The sequence below is a fragment of the Canis lupus genome, chromosome 6, assembly GCF_048164855.1.
Source record: "Canis lupus baileyi chromosome 6, mCanLup2.hap1, whole genome shotgun sequence".
Classification (NCBI taxonomy): Eukaryota; Metazoa; Chordata; class Mammalia; order Carnivora; family Canidae; genus Canis; species Canis lupus.
Window position 1 is genome coordinate 61,049,241 of NC_132843.1, and position 17,058 is coordinate 61,066,298.

The following is a 17,058-nucleotide window of genomic DNA, read 5'->3' on the forward strand; positions in this document are numbered from 1 at the left end:
TAGTTCTGGCCCTCTCCTCTCTATGTTACAAACTCTTGTTCAGTCTTCAGATATAACTTCCTCTGTAAAAAATTCCCTAAGTGTCGAGGCAGAAACTCGGGCCCTTTTCTGGGTGTACACAGCTCTGGGAACGCACTTCTTTGCCAACACTAATCATGCATACCATAGTTATTTTCTGGTCCATCTCTCATGTGCTCTGAATTCCTGGGGTTGGGAAGAAATCCTCTTTGTTTTTCTCACACTTGTCTCTCCTGGTCTCCATTTCCCCATCCCCGCTAATTTCTCACACAGTGTTTGCTGTAAGTCTTGGAAAATGACTGAAGCAAATGGAAGATTAAAAGCTCCAGGCAGCTTGGCATGCTGCTGTGTCACACTGCAGCTCACTAATTGGCCCTTCGTGTTTCTGTGCCCTAGAAGCCTTCAACATCTACAGAGGAGGAAAAACTCATTCGAGTAATTGAAAAAGATGAAAATGTTCATTCCAAGCCTCTTTTTGGAGCAGATGTGTTTTCTTCCTGGGTATGTATCTGAAACCCAAGTAGGAAATTCAAAGAGAAAAAAGCTAAGAAATTTAACATTATGTAAAAATGATACCGATAACATGTCTTTTGGCTCCAGGAGGACCAGGAGCTCCTACATAATACATTTTTTCAGATTATTTTTTTTTCCCAGCATCATCCCTAAAAATTCTTGTTTTTTTGGTTTTATTTTGTGTGTATTTTACCATAACTTTATAAAAACTTCTCATTCTCTTCTTTAAATCTCATTTTAAAATCAGCATTTCAATTGCCTTCATTAATTTAACAATATCTTGGTCAAAGTTTGACCTATTTATTTGAATGTATTCATTCTGCAGACTCTATTGAGAGTTGCAATAAGCATCTACCTCCAACCACAAGAGTTACCGGGAAGTTGGAAACCTTTGGAAACTCAGCAGGAAAACAGACTTAACATTCTTCCACAGAAAGTTCTAGGACCTCGGTAGACTTCAGTCAGTTCTAGAATGATATGTCTCTCTGTAAAGGATGTCATGCCTTCATCCCATTAATCCCCTGAAATGGTATATAACACTTTTGTGTTTATGTTTATACTGTGTGTTTCCTTGCAAGGGCAGGGTGTGTGTACCAGAAATCCATAGACTTACTCAGATTTTTCAGCCCCAAAGTTAAGAACCATTTCATTGTTAGAGATCTGATCCACTGAGTAGACAGTGGCATGTATTGGTGGAGGGGAGCTGTGGTGAGGGTAGCAGTGGACAACAGCTGGAGGACTGAGGCAGATTGCAGAGATGTGTGTTCAGGGAGCCTGTGGGAAATAGGCTCTACCTCTTATAAAAAGAATGAGGAGAAACATGCGGAGAGTCAGGCAGGCGCTGGCAAATTGGGATGAGACTAGTGCTGAGAGGGGTTGCAATCACTTTCTCCCCAAGTTATGCCTTTTCCACAAGTTTTTAATATAATATGTTAATCTATTGGTCTTTAAGACTGCATGAGGCAAGGATGTAAGAGTAAGCAGGGCTGTGAGACATGTAAGGGAAAGGAGATGAAGGGTAGCACCATTTAATCTGCTAACCAACCCCCCAATCCCACCCAGAGCCTTTCTGCCTCAGATTTTCTCCCCTGCTGTGCCATCCAGGCCAGGAGTCAGGGCTCAAATCTCCCTGATCCCCAAGCCAGGCAGGAAGCAGGCCAGAAAACAGCCTGTGGCCAGGGGAAAACCGAGGGCATGGTGCTTGTCTTGGATGGTGGGTGCCTCCTGCCCCAGGATACCCCCTTTCCATCTGACACAGTGTGATGCCATGTGACTAGCTCACCAAGGACGATGTGGCCCAGCAAGTCTGTCTCTAGGTTTTGGAAATTTGCTAATGCTGTGTCATGACTGAGGATGGAACTGTTTATATTCTCATTGACTGTAAGGTCCACAGAATGGACGAACGTGCCAGCTGGATGTATAACTACTTCCGAGTTCCCGGAGGGAAAGAAGAATCACATCCATCCTATGGGTGGTGGCTTGAACACTCACAGCAGAAAGGGATCACCAGATGGTCACACCGAAAGGGCCCAATCGTACTAGGCCGGTAGAGACAAGGTTGATATTTGGGGATGTTGGTACCCAGAGGATGAAGATTCCTTTAACTGGCTTGTGAGGTCAGAGATGGGCAGATGTGGAGCTGGGGAAGGGCCGTCTTGATTTGGACAGTGCTGAGGGCCAGTAGGAGCTGGTGGGGCCTATGCTCTTTGTCCTTGTCATTCACAAAAAGACTGGGGCTCCCTGAGGGTGCTTGTGAGGTTTCAAAAGTTCTACTGTAAGTTTTCCCTGTACTTCTGTTTGCTTGTTTCTCCCCTTTATTTATCTCTTCTTTGGACAGACAGCTTCTTATGTTCCTGAGAACATAAATAACCATGTCACAGGGATACAGGTCCAAGGCTCCAGACCTATCAGGCAGCTGCATGCTCTCTTGCTGGCCTAAAAACACAACACCCCGGAAGCAGTACATTTGATTAACCCTGGGGAAGGAAAGAAAACAGGAAGGGATCGGGAAGCAGAAAGCCTGCAGTATGCAAGTATAACTTGTCACACCCCTGGGAAGTGAGTTGTAAAACTGCAGAGCCCGAGGAGTTAGAGGGGTCCCAGGTTTCTGGTGAGGAGTAGCTCCAGACCGCTAGAAAGCTCGGGGCCTGAGCATGGAGAATTCTAGTTACTCTTTGTATCCTGTCCTGCAGATGACTCTGATACAAGGTCTTCTGGGGGCTGAGATATATGAGTGACACCACTCAGCAGGAGTGGTGGGAAATCACCATCAGCTAGGGCAGACTGATAGCCTGGCCTCTTAAGCTTGGGCTTCATTGATACCATCACCTGATGCCCTAGTGTCCACCCTAATGGGGCTGCACCATTCAGGATCCCAAACACTCCTCAGTTACCTGGGAGTTAGGGCTTTATAGGAATTCCTGATGGTTGTACTCAAAGTGGGCTTGATGTATATAACATGGCGGTATGCCTGATTCACTGTGAACCCAGGTCCTGTTGGGCAGCACTGACTTTGCCGCTGCCCTTCCTGAGAGAAGGCCACTCTGCCTTCAGATGCAGCCCAGTTCAATCAGTTCTGGAAACTTGTGGCCCAGTACTGCTGGTGGCCCTCTCTGAATCACAATCATTCCGGCATTGTTCTTGCAGGACCAGCAGCCAGAACTGTTTAACATCTCATCTGGCTGGAGGAGATAGGGGATGATTAAACCCGTCAGCTCTCCCCGAGGCTACCAGAAATGCTCAGAGTTACATGGGCCCCTGTTCGCTGCTGCTTGCCTGCATGAGTATGGTTGCCTACAGCTCTGCTGCCCCTTCTGGCTCATCGTCATGCCATAGATTCTGTCTATTAAAGAGTTATAAGTGTATAAGGGAGATAGAAGATTTTGCTGGATCACCTGTGGACTCCCAAGGAAGGATGAACAGAGGCCAGACCTGGGGGCATCTAGTATTTTTAACATAAGATTAGACATTCTGCCCTTCCTTCTGTTATTGGGCTGAAGGTGGCCCTTAGAGGTCTTTGTTTCCCTCTCACAGTATCGTGTATACCAGAACAGCGACTAATTTACCTATTTTATTTTATTTTATTTTATTTATTTTATTTTATTTTATTTTATTTTATTTATTTTTTAAATTTACCTATTTTAAAACAGCAACTGGGAAGGGACCTTGGAATTGGTGGTTCTAGAAAATATGTCCAAAGCTGATGGGGCACTATGTCAGTGCTGAGAGTTGTATGCCACAGAGCTCGGCCTGGAGCCAGAGCCTCCTTAAGATAGTTCCAAACCTAGAGATACTGTCCAGTTGAGAGCCGATCAGTAGAGCCAAGCCTGAGGAAGACCAAGTTAGAAAGGCCAAGGACAGAATTGGAGTCAGAGACCAAGCACAAAGCTACAGCAGATTGGCACGAACAAGGAAGGTCCAATGCCATGAGGCCTGTGTTAACTACTAATAGCCAGCCCACTATTAACTGGAAGCCTTACAGATAACATAAACAGTCAATCAACACATGTTTTGTATGTTGTTTGTATTATGTACCATATTCTTACAACACAATAAGCTAGAAGAAAGGATATGTTATTAAGAAAATCATAAGGAAGAGAAAATATGTTTATAGCCCTGGACTGTAAATTATCCATGTATAAGTAAGCGGACATGTGCAGTTCAGACCCATAGAGTTCAGGGGTACACTATATATCTGTTGAATGAGTGTGGAGAAAGTCTAAAGGCTTAAGTGTACACAGAGTACAGTTCTGATTTACTCTGATTTCTACCTATCAAGTTGTTTCATACAGCTATAAACCTTGTGTGGAATTCCAGTTCTAGAAGTCTCTGCTCTGAAAACTTTTCTTTTGAGTTCAAAGAACAAATAAGTTAGTGGCGTGTGCTGCATAGGCACAGCCACATCACTTGCTGCTCTTCCAGGCTGGACAATGATCACATTTACTTTCCAGACAAACTCCTCAAGAAACGGCAGCAAAACAGAAAGAGGAGAATAGGTGATGAGGGGGGAAATAAGAGAGTAGAAGAGTGAAGAGTAAAAGTGAACTTTTTTTTTTTAAAGTGAACATTTTTAACATAGTTTCTTTTCTCTGGTTTTCTTTTAGAAAAAGCTAGCATCGTGCAATGGGATGTGTGGTTGAGAATGAAGAGGCCTAGATGAGGGTTTTGTTTTAACCTGCTAGATCCTTCTGTAAGGATGGCAGGCTGCCTACCCTCTTTGAGCTCCCTTTCCATCAATAATGTGGGGCTTACTTTTTACATGCCTCAGGCTGGGAAGCATGGATAAATGAGTTTTTAAATACAGTTCTGGGCAAAAAAGGGTTTAAGGGGAGTGGAGGGTCCAGGCTCCCAGTTACGGAATGAATGAGTCACGGGGATGAAAGGAATATAGGGAATATAGCCAATGGCATGTAATAGTGCTGTATGGTGACAGGTGGTAGCTACACTTGTGGTGAGCATAGTATAATGTTTAGATTTGTCCAATCAGCATGTTGTACACCTAAAAATAATGTAACATTGTGTGTCAGCTATACTTCAATTTTTTAAAAAGTGCACAGTTCTGGGAAAATGTTATATTTATTTTTAAATATGCTTATAATTTTGGTTTTCTAAGTACTTTCTTTTACCTTCCCTTTATTTTGTTTCATAGAATGTATTTAAAATCAAAATAAATGAAAGAGGTGTTTTTTTGTCATGTTTTCACTGCCTTGATGTTTATGAAGTTCCCTAAGGAACTGAAAGATCTGATTGGATTTTGCAATGTTATGAGCATAGTGAAGTCAATTATTAAGAAAAATATAATCTCCTTGATCATTATTTTGATTTATTATAGGAACATGTTTACCCTTCTCTTTTATTTTTAGATCTTTTCTTATTTCTTTTTGTTAATATTGTTTTCCCTGAGTCTTTACAGTTCTAGGCAATTTTCTATCCACTTGTAATATGAATAATTTGAAAGATGGTATGCTATGTGCCACAGATAGTCCCTATTCTTTTTTGGTGTTAAGATTGTGCTTAATCATCTACTATATAAATATAGGTAGTAGAAAAAATATTCTGGAAGACTTGGTCTAGAACCTCCTGAAGAAGTAGAGGATTAATTGCTGGGATTCTCAGTTTATTCATCATGTACATTTCCTTCGTCAGAGAGAATCAGCTAATCAAGGAACATTGGCCCCAAAGTATCTTGAAGCAATGGCTATAATTGAACGCACACAGGAGAAGTTAATGTGAGTATGAGGCACGACAATGGGAATTACAGAGATTGCTGACTGGGAATTTTGGCTGAGAAATCCTCACTTCTTGGCTTACCTTTGTTTCTTCTGCTTCCCTTATTCTCACTAGTGGGATGAATATCTCCAAATCTTCTGCTGGAGGCAATGCATTCTGCCTTTCTCATAGGAACATCCATCCTCCCCCACAGTGGAGACGGAGGAAGTGAAAGTGTGTGTGTGTGCATGTGTGTGTGCGTGTGTTTGTGTGTGTGTGTGTGTGTGTGTGTGTGGAGGCGGGGAAAAGGGTGTTAGAAGTGACCTATCCACTGTGTTTCTAAGAGATGAGCTAGAGACATACATGGAACTGGGAGAAACTACTCTATGCAAGAAAGAATGCTACATAACCCAAAGAGTAGGAAGAGCGATATCGTTAGGATGGTTAAGAACGCTAAGAGAAGAGCATATCCATGTAGATATATAACATGTGCTCTAGGAATCAAGAAGCACATTTCAAACTGGTTTTCTTGATTGTAAAATCTGGTTTTAGAGATGCTGGCCAAGAAGGGACATTCTTGGATTTAGTTTGTTGGATCACATCAATGAAGACAAGCCAAGATTAGCTACTGAAAAGGAGTTCCTTGGCTATTGCTGGAGAATTCCAAATACCCAGAGGTCAGATTTCACTGAGAGATGATAAACATGTTGCATTCTTAAATCATAGCATGACTACCATGCTGACATTATTATCCAGGGTAGCATCCCAGACCCCAGTTCTTGGCTGAGGATGTATGCTGCTGCTTCCCTTATTTGTACTTTTCAGATGCTGTTAGCTAATTCTACTGCCTCTTCTAGACAATGAGTTTCTATATGTGAAAGATACTTTTTCAGACCTTTCCATTTTGTTGTGTTTCTCTGGACTCTATTCTCCACATCAGAGAGGTTGAAAACAGAGCCACACAAGCAGAAGAGAAGTTCGAGGAGGCAAATGAGAAACTTCATTATACCCTTATAAGAAATAAAGAACTGGAGAGGGAATTAGAGGATATTTTGATGAGGTCTAAAAAGAAGGAGTCTGAAGGAGGAGTAGAAGAAGAAAATAAAGGAGAAAAAGAAGATGATGAAGAAGAAGGCAATGAAGAAGAAGAAACCAGGCCACTAGAACATTCTCAAAAATCTCTAAAGAAAGGTGAGGTTTCCTTTATCACTTTTCTTTACTTAGGTTGTATTTATGAAACAAAACATGTTTGGGTAACAAATATCTTAGAAGAATATTAATATCTTTAATGCTGATTTACTGGTTCATATTTTTCATAGGAATGCACACACATCTAACTACATAACTGTCTTATTCAGACAACTCACAAAAAGAAAACCAAATGACTAACAATTGTGGATAATCAACTAACATAAGATACAAATTATACTTCTAAAACTGGCAAAGATTTTTAAAATCAAAAGAATATAATACTGGGCAGAAAGGGCAAACTGCTGGTTTGTTTTACAGATAATACTTGTGGGTGTACAGACATATAACTTTTTCAGAAAATAAGAGTATGTACAGATATCTCTTAAAAGCATGCATATACTTTGACTTTGACCTAATAATTTTACTACTGAGAATCTAGTCCAAGGAAATAATCCTAAGCACAGGAAAAAAGATTAATGCACAAAGATGTTCAGTGTATCATTGCATATAATAGAAGCAACCTGCCTCTCCGAACATGGAAGAGAGGTTAAATAAATTATGTTATACTAATATACTTGAATATTATACTACTATTAAAATGGTTTATAATGACATGGGAAATTTTATTTATTTATTTATTTATTTATTTATTTATTTATTTATTTATGTGAGAGAGAGAGAGAAAGAGAGAGAGATAGAAGACATGAGCAGAGGGAGGGGCAGAGGGAGAGAGAAACCAAGCAGACTCCACACTGAGCACAAAATCTGACACAGGGCTCGATCTCAGAACCCTGAGCCGAAACCTAGAGTCACCCAGGCACTCTGGACATTCTTTTTTTTTTTTTTAAAGATTTTATTTATTTATTCATGAGAGCACAGAGAGAGAGAGAGAGAGAGAGAGAGAGAGAGGCAGAGACACAGGCAGAGGGAGAAGCAGGAGAGAGAGAGAGAGAGAGAAAGGCAGAGACACAGGCAGAGGGAGAAGCAGGCTCCATGCAGGGAGCCCGACGTGGGACTCGATCCCAGGTCTCCAGGATCACATCCTGGGCTGAAGATGGTGCTAAACTGCTGAGCCACCAGGGCTTCCGAACTCTGGACATTCTTATGTTTAAATATCAAATGCAAGAAAACAGTAATATGCCACTTTTTTAAAGCTAGAAAAGAGAGCAGAAGGAAATTGTATCCAAAATATTGATAAACATTGTCTCTGGTTGATGGAGATTTATGGGAAATTTTGACTTTGGTTTTTGGTACTTGTTTGATTTTCTTTCTCCCTTCCTTCCTTCCTTCCTTCCTTCCTTCCTTCCTTCCTTCCTTCCTTCCTTCCTTCCTTCCTTCCTTTCTTTTTTAAAGATTTTATTTATTCAAGAGAGGCAGAGAGAGAGAGGCAGAGACACAGGCAGAGGGAGAAGCAGGCTCCGTGCAGGGAGCCCAATGTGGGACTCGATCCCGGGACTCTGGGATCATGCCCTGAGCCAAAGGCAGATGTTCAACTGCTGAGCCACCCAGGCATTCCCTTGTTTGATTTTCTATGACGAAAATAGTCACCATTATTCTATAGGAAAAGGAATTGAACTCTTTATTTTCTTACCTCTAATTAGTGTAATAACCTGCCCTCAAGCAATTCTCAGTATCCCCAGGATTGGAGGACTGTTTTTGATTTTTGCTTTCACCTTCAAACTGTGACCACAGTCTGTTCCCAGGACTACTCCTGGTGCAAGAGATGGTACAGGGAAGATAGCTACTTCTGGTTTTCTCTGTCAGCCCTACCTTCACCTGTATCCCCAGCAAAAGCAGTAGGTTGGCCAGTGCCCCACAGTCTCCCACCCAGATATGGTATATCTGTACTGTCACCATACTGAACTCACTTTCTCTCCTTCTGTTGACTCTCAACTGGTAAAATGCTAATTACTCCAAGTGTGAGAATCCTTTAACTTTAGGTTTAAATAATATGTGAGATAGTTTTCATGGATTAAAGAATTTTCATCTCACACTGTATAATTTTATCCTGTAGTTGAAAACTAGACTTTTTCCAGATTACAGAAAAATAAATATGCAAAAGGCCTACATGTTAAACTGGAGAGGTTACCTCAATATGTAATGAGTGACTTTATTTTCATCCATTTCCATAAAGATCTTGGGGGCAAGGTTAAATCCAGGATAAAAATATTAATAATTTTAAGTAGAGGGTAACTATGTACAGTTAGTCCACAACCTATAAACAAACAATTATCTACACAAACATAACCACCCTTCCCCCTCCTTCCAAATACCCCCTCAAAGTCATGGCCAAGGGGCTCAGAGGTTCTTTCTGCAAAGCGTAGGAGAATTGGCTCCTAAGCCAGGAATTTCCCACACCATGCAGGAGACCTGAACATTTTCCCCAGGAGATCCATAAGTTGGGCATTCTAGGGTTAGCAGGCAGCTCCTTTGAACAATGCAAACTCTCTAGAGCAACATGAGACTCATATGGGCATATGCAGCATAATGTTTGTGTGACTTAGAGCATGAGATCACCTTTCTCTTGAGACTTGTGCAGTGAAGGATGGACAGTAGTATACAGTAAAGGAGGGAGGCTTGTGGATGCTGGGCAAGGGGAAGATCTGGGCAGAGCAGAAGACATATTTTTCTTTTGTATCAGTATTTTTGATAACTAGCAAATCACTGTGCTCTGAGCTGTGAATGAAGACAGGAATTGAGAGGGAAGTTTACAAAGAATAGTGGCTTAGTCTCTGATCTCAGTGAAGCCTATGGTTAGGAGCTAGGAGGAGGGAGATACATTGAGAGCAAGACAAGGGCATAAACGAGATGACTAAATGTGGGATGGAGGTGGCAGCAGCCAGTGGGAAGCATTCAAAGTGAGAAGCTGGGTGGCATGGAGCAGCCAGGGAGAGCTGGCTTGTTGGCGGGAGGCCTCCTGCACCCATCCTGAAAGTCAGGGTTGAGTAGGGAGTGCACAGGAGAACGGGAGAAGGACCAGGAAACAGAACAGAAGTGCAGGACTGGATGTGGGAGGATTCTGGATACTAGCTCTATTTGAAAAAAAAAAAATTTCCCACCAAGCTCAAGATATGCATAGAAAGGAAGAAGGAAAATTTTTTTTTTCCTGTTTCTCTATTCTCCTTGACCACCTCTTTTCTAGGACCCAGAACTCAGGTTACTGATTGACCACACCTTACCTTTGGGAAAATGCATTCTGAATCTCAGGAACCAACTTAAGAGTCAATTTGCCTCTCAAACAATTGCCTGTTTGTGGCTTGGGAGTTACTCAGGCAGAATGGAATTTTTAAAATACTTTGTAAAGTTAAAAGTCTTTAGTTAATATTAGGTACTGTTGCTATAATCCTCTAATTGTTTTTGTCTTTTCAGAGGGACAGCCCAAGGAGGGTCCTCTCAACCCTAAATCCAGAAGCCGGACTAAATCCAATTATAAGATCAAACTCAAGTAGCATCCTTAGAGTGCTGGGCTTCATCGTGGCTCCCAACATGTGTCTCAATTGGTGGGACTCCCTGTGCAGCAGCTACTGGAAAAGCTACGACATATGACCTAAGAACATTTTCTTTTTAAAAATCACAGTGATGGCTGTAGGATATAAGTGTATTAGCTTATTTCCCAGATTAAAAATAGCTTGTGCAATAGTTTCCTAGCCTTTTCAAGTGATTTCTAAACAGAGGTCTGTGGAAAGTGCCAGTTACTGTCAAGAAACTAGTGCTTGGGGGGAGGAGCAAGATGGCGGAAGAGTAGGGTCTCCAAATCACCTGTCTCCACCAAACTACCTAGAAAACCTTCAAATTATCCTGAAAATCTATGAATTCGGCCTGAGATTTAAAGAGAGACCAGCTGGAATGCTACAGTGAGAAGAGTTCGCGCTTCTATCAAGGTAGGAAGACGGGGAAAAAGAAATAAAGAAACAAAGGCCTCCAAGGGGGAGGGGCCCCGCGAGGAGCCGGGCTGAGGCCGGGGCGAGTGTCCCCAGGACAGGAGAGCCCCGTCCCGGAGGAGCAGGAGCTGCACCGACCTTCCCGGGGGAAAGGGGCTCGCGGGGAGTGGGAGCAGGACCCAGGAGGGCGGGGATGCCCTCGGGCTCCCCGGGACAGTAACAGACACCTGCGCCCCGGGAGAGTGCGCCGAGCTCCCTAAGGGCTGCAGCGCGCACGGCGGGACCCGGAGCAGCTCGGGGGGCTCGGGCGGCGGCTCCACGGAGGGGGCTGCGCGGCCCCGGGAGCAGCTCGGAGGGGCTCGGGCAGAGGAGGAGGCTCCGTGCGGAGGGGGCTGCGCGGTTCCAGGAGCAGCTCGGAGGGGCTCGGGCGGCGGCTCCGCGGAGGGGGTTGCGCGGCCCGGGAGCGCGAATCCACCAGCGCAGGCTCCGGAGCACAGGGCGCCGGGACACAGCCCAGGATCCGGCCTCCCCCGGGACAGGCAGAGGCCGGGAGGGCCCAGGACAGCGAGGACGCTCCTGCCCCAGCTGAGCAGATCAGCGGCCCCGCCCCGGAGCCTCCAGGCCCTGCAGACGGAGAGCTCGGAGTTCCTGCGGGGGCTGAATCCAGGTTTCCAGAGCTGCCCCGCCACTGGGGCTGTTCCTCCTGCGGCCTCACGGGGTAAACAACCCCCACCGAGCCCTGCACCAGGCGGGGGCACAGCAGCTCCCCCAACTGCTAACACCTGAAAATCAGCACAACAGGCCCCTCCCCCAGAAGATCAGCTAGACGGACAACTTCCAGGAGAAGCCAAGGGACTTAAAGAACACAGAATCAGAAGATACTCCCCGGTGGTTCTTTTTTTGTTTGTTTGTTTTTGTTTTTGGTTTTGTTTTTATTTTGTTTTGCTTTTTGATTTGTTTCCTTCCCCCACCCCCTTTTTTTCTCCTTTCTTTTTCTTTCTCTTTTTCTTCTTTTTTTTTTTTCGTTTTTTTTTTTTCTTCTTTTTCTTCCCTTTTTTTTTCTCTTTCTCTTTTCTTTCCTTCTTTCTCTCCTCTCTTTTTCTCTTTTTCCCAATACAACTTGCTTTTGGCCACTCTGCACTGAGCAAAATGACTAGAAGGAAAACCTCACCTCAAAAGAAAGAATCAGAAACAGTCCTCTCTCCCACAGAGTTACAAAATCTGGATTACAATTCAATGTCAGAAAGCCAATTCAGAAGCACTATTATACAGCTACTGGTGGCTCTAGAAAAAAGTATAAAGGACTCAAGAGACTTCATGACTGCAGAATTTAGAGCTAATCAGGCAGAAATTAAAAATCAATTGAATGAGATGCAATCCAAACTAGAAGTCCTAACGACGAGGGTTAACGAGGTGGAAGAACGAGTGACTGACATAGAAGACAAGTTGATAGCAAAGAGGGAAACTGAGGAAAAAAGAGACAAACAATTAAAAGACCATGAAGATAGATTAAGGGAAATAAACGACAGCCTGAGGAAGAAAAACCTACGTTTAATTGGGGTTCCCGAGGGCGCCGAAAGGGACAGAGGGCCAGAATATGTATTTGAACAAATTCTAGCTGAAAACTTTCCTAATCTGGGAAGGGAAACAGGCATTCAGATCCAGGAAATAGAGAGATCCCCCCCTAAAATCAATAAAAACCGTTCAACACCTCGACATTTAATTGTGAAGCTTGCAAATTCCAAAGATAAAGAGAAGATCCTTAAAGCAGCAAGAGACAAGAAATCCCTGACTTTTATGGGGAGGAGTATTAGGGTAACAGCAGACCTCTCCACAGAGACCTGGCAGGCCAGAAAGGGCTGGCAGGATATATTCAGGGTCCTAAATGAGAAGAACATGCAACCAAGAATACTTTATCCAGCAAGGCTCTCATTCAAAATGGAAGGAGAGATAAAGAGCTTCCAAGACAGGCAGCAACTAAAAGAATATGTGACCTCCAAACCAGCTCTGCAAGAAATTTTAAGGGGGCCTCTTAAAATTCCCCTTTAAGAAGAAGTTCAGTGGAACAGTCCACAAAAACAAAGACTGAATAGATATCATGATGACACTAAACTCATATCTCTCAATAGTAACTCTGAATGTGAACGGGCTTAATGACCCCATCAAAAGGCGCAGGGTTTCAGACTGGATAAAAAAGCAGGACCCATCTATTTGCTGTCTACAAGAGACTCATTTTAGACAGAAGGACACCTACAGCCTGAAAATAAAAGGTTGGAGAACCATTTACCATTCGAATGGTCCTCAAAAGAAAGCAGGGGTAGCCATCCTTATATCAGATAAACTAAAATTTACCCCAAAGACTGTAGTGAGAGATGAAGAGGGACACTATATCATACTTAAAGGATCTATTCAACAAGAGGACTTAACAATCCTCAATATATATGCTCCGAATGTGGGAGCTGCCAAATATATAAATCAATTATTAACCAAAGTGAAGAAATACTTAGATAATAATACACTTATACTTGGTGACTTCAATCTAGCTCTTTCTATACTCGATAGGTCTTCTAAGCAAAACATCTCCAAAGAAACGAGAGCTTTAAATGATACACTGGACCAGATGGATTTCACAGATATCTACAGAACTTTACATCCAAACTCAACTGAATACACATTCTTCTCAAGCGCACATGGAACTTTCTCCAGAATAGACCACATATTGGGTCACAAATCGGGTCTGAACCGATACCAAAAGATTGGGATTGTCCCCTGCATATTCTCAGACCATAATGCCTTGAAATTAGAACTAAATCACAACAAGAAGTTTGGAAGGACCTCAAACACGTGGAGGTTAAGGACCATCCTGCTAAAAGATAAAAGGGTCAACCAGGAAATTAAGGAAGAATTAAAAAGATTCATGGAAACTAATGAGAATGAAGATACAACCGTTCAAAATCTTTGGGATGCAGCAAAAGCAGTCCTAAGGGGGAAATACATCGCAATACAAGCATCCATTCAAAAACTGGAAAGAACTCAAATACAAAAGCTAACCTTACACATAAAGGAGCTAGAGAAAAAACAGCAAATAGATCCTACACCCAAGAGAAGAAGGGAGTTAATAAAGATTCGAGCAGAACTCAACGAAATCGAGACCAGAAGAACTGTGGAACAGATCAACAGAACCAGGAGTTGGTTCTTTGAAAGAATTAATAAGATAGATAAACCATTAGCCAGCCTTATTAAAAAGAAGAGAGAGAAGATTCAAATTAATAAAATCATGAATGAGAAAGGAGAGATCACTACCAACACCAAGGAAATACAAACGATTTTAAAAACATATTATGAACAGCTATACGCCAATAAATTAGGCAATCTAGAAGAAATGGACGCATTCCTGGAAAGCCACAAACTACCAAAACTGGAACAGGAAGAAATAGAAAACCTGAACAGGCCAATAACCAGGGAGGAAATTGAAGCAGTCATCAAAAACCTCCCAAGACACAAGAGTCCAGGGCCAGATGGCTTCCCAGGAGAATTTTATCAAACGTTTAAAGAAGAAATCATACCTATTCTCCTAAAGCTGTTTGGAAAGATAGAAAGAGATGGAGTACTTCCAAATTCGTTCTATGAAGCCAGCATCACCTTAATTCCAAAGCCAGACAAAGACCCCGCCAAAAAGGAGAATTACAGACCAATATCCCTGATGAACATGGATGCAAAAATTCTCAACAAGATACTGGCCAATAGGATCCAACAGTACATTAAGAAAATTATTCACCATGACCAAGTAGGATTTATCCCTGGGACACAAGGCTGGTTCAACACCCGTAAAACAATCAGTGTGATTCATCATATCAGCAAGAGAAAAACCAAGAACCATATGATCCTCTCATTGGATGCAGAGAAAGCATTTGACAAAATACAGCATCCATTCCTGATTAAAACTCTTCAGAGTGTAGGGATAGAGGGAACATTCCTCGACATCTTAAAAGCCATCTATGAAAAGCCCACAGCAAATATCATTCTCAATGGGGAAGCACTGGGAGCCTTTCCCCTAAGATCAGGAACAAGACAGGGATGTCCACTCTCACCACTGCTATTCAACATAGTACTGGAAGTCCTAGCCTCAGCAATCAGACAACAAAAAGACATTAAAGGCATTCAAATTGGCAAAGAAGAAGTCAAACTCTCTCTCTTCGCCGATGACATGATACTCTACATAGAAAACCCAAAAGTCTCCACCCCAAGATTGCTAGAACTCATACAGCAATTCGGTAGCGTGGCAGGATACAAAATCAATGCCCAGAAGTCAGTGGCATTTCTATACACTAACAATGAGACTGAAGAAAGAGAAATTAAGGAGTCAATCCCATTTACAATTGCACCCAAAAGCATAAGATACCTAGGAATAAACCTCACCAAAGATGTAAAGGATCTATACCCTCAAAACTATAGAACACTTCTGAAAGAAATTGAGGAAGACACAAAGAGATGGAAAAATATTCCATGCTCATGGATTGGCAGAATTAATATTGTGAAAATGTCAATGTTACCCAGGGCAATATACACGTTTAATGCAATCCCTATCAAAATACCATGGACTTTCTTCAGAGAGTTAGAACAAATTATTTTAAGATTTGTGTGGAATCAGAAAAGACCCCGAATAGCCAGGGGAATTTTAAAAAAGAAAACCATATCTGGGGGCATCACAATGCCAGATTTCAGGTTGTACTACAAAGCTGTGGTCATCAAGACAGTGTGGTACTGGCACAAAAACAGACGCATAGATCAGTGGAACAGAATAGAGAATCCAGAAGTGGACCCTGAACTTTATGGGCAACTAATATTCGATAAAGGAGGAAAGACTATCCATTGGAAGAAAGACAGTCTCTTCAATAAATGGTGCTGGGAAAATTGGACATCCACATGCAGAAGAATGAAACTAGACCACTCTCTTTCACCATACACAAAGATAAACTCAAAATGGATGAAAGATCTAAATGTGAGACAAGATTCCATCAAAATCCTAGAGAAGAACACAGGCAACACCCTTTTTGAACTCGGCCATAGTAACTTCTTGCAAGATACATCCACGAAGGCAAAAGAAACAAAAGCAAAAATGAACTATTGGGACTTCATCAAGATAAGAAGCTTTTGCACAGCAAAGGATACAGTCAACAAAACTCAAAGACAACCTACAGAATGGGAGAAGATATTTGCAAATGACATATCAGATAAAGGGCTAGTTTCCAAGATCTATAAAGAACTTATTAAACTCAACACCAAAGAAACAAACAATCCAATCATGAAATGGGCAAAAGACATGAACAGAAATCTCACAGAGGAAGACATAGACATGGCCAACATGCATATGAGAAAATGCTCTGCATCACTTGCCATCAGGGAAATACAAATCAAAACTACAATGAGATACCACCTCACACCAGTGAGAATGGGGAAAATTAACAAGGCAGGAAACAACAAATGTTGGAGAGGATGCGGAGAAAAGGGAACCCTCCTACACTGTTGGTGGGAATGTGAACTGGTGCAGCCACTCTGGAAAACTGTGTGGAGGTTCCTCAAACAGTTAAAAATATACCTGCCCTACGACCCAGCAATTGCACTGTTGGGGATTTACCCCAAAGATACAGATGCAATGAAACGCCGGGACACCTGCACCCCGATGTTTCTAGCAGCAATGGCCACTATAGCCAAACTGTGGAAGGAGCCTCGGTGTCCAACGAAAGATGAATGGATAAAGAAGATGTGGTTTATGTATACAATGGAATATTACTCAGCTATTAGAAATGACAAATACCCACCATTTGCTTCAACGTGGATGGAACTGGAGGGTATTATGCTGAGTGAAGTAAGTCAGTCGGAGAAGGACAAACATTATATGTTCTCATTCATTTGGGGAATATAAATAATAGTGAAAGGGAAAATAAGGGAAGGGAGAAGAAATGTGTGGGAAATATCAGAAAGGGAGACAGAACGTAAAGACTGCTAACTCTGGGAAACGAACTAGGGGTGGTAGAAGGGGAGGAGGGCGGGGGGTGGGAGTGAATGGGTGACGGGCACTGGGTGTTATTCTGTATGTTAGTAAATTGAACACCAATAAAAAAAAAAAAAAAAAAAAAGAAACTAGTGCTTTTTGAAGACTGAGTTCTAAAGGAGAGTGGCAAAGGGAAAGCAATATTTTTTCAATTTAAAAGAGAGGAGCCTAATAATACTCTTGGGTTTTGGT

At 42.3% G+C, this 17,058-nt stretch overlaps 1 protein-coding gene across 7 annotated transcripts in view; it reads left to right on the forward strand.

The window, feature by feature from the left end:
• Positions 1-17,058, forward strand: part of AXDND1 (axonemal dynein light chain domain containing 1) — a 113,329-nt gene that overhangs the window by 87,499 nt on the left and 8,772 nt on the right. For 6 of the 7 annotated variants that reach the window (XM_072830827.1, XM_072830833.1, XM_072830829.1 and 3 more), the window contains 4 exons: positions 415-519; positions 5,677-5,759; positions 6,680-6,930; positions 10,300-10,569. In XM_072830827.1, the coding sequence (XP_072686928.1) occupies positions 415-519; positions 5,677-5,759; positions 6,680-6,930; positions 10,300-10,379 (519 nt within the window). In that variant the 3' untranslated portion in view covers positions 10,380-10,569. Of the gene's footprint in view, positions 1-414; positions 520-5,676; positions 5,760-6,679; positions 6,931-10,299; positions 10,570-17,058 lie in introns of those variants that run through there. The other variant, XM_072830830.1, reaches the window with a different exon arrangement.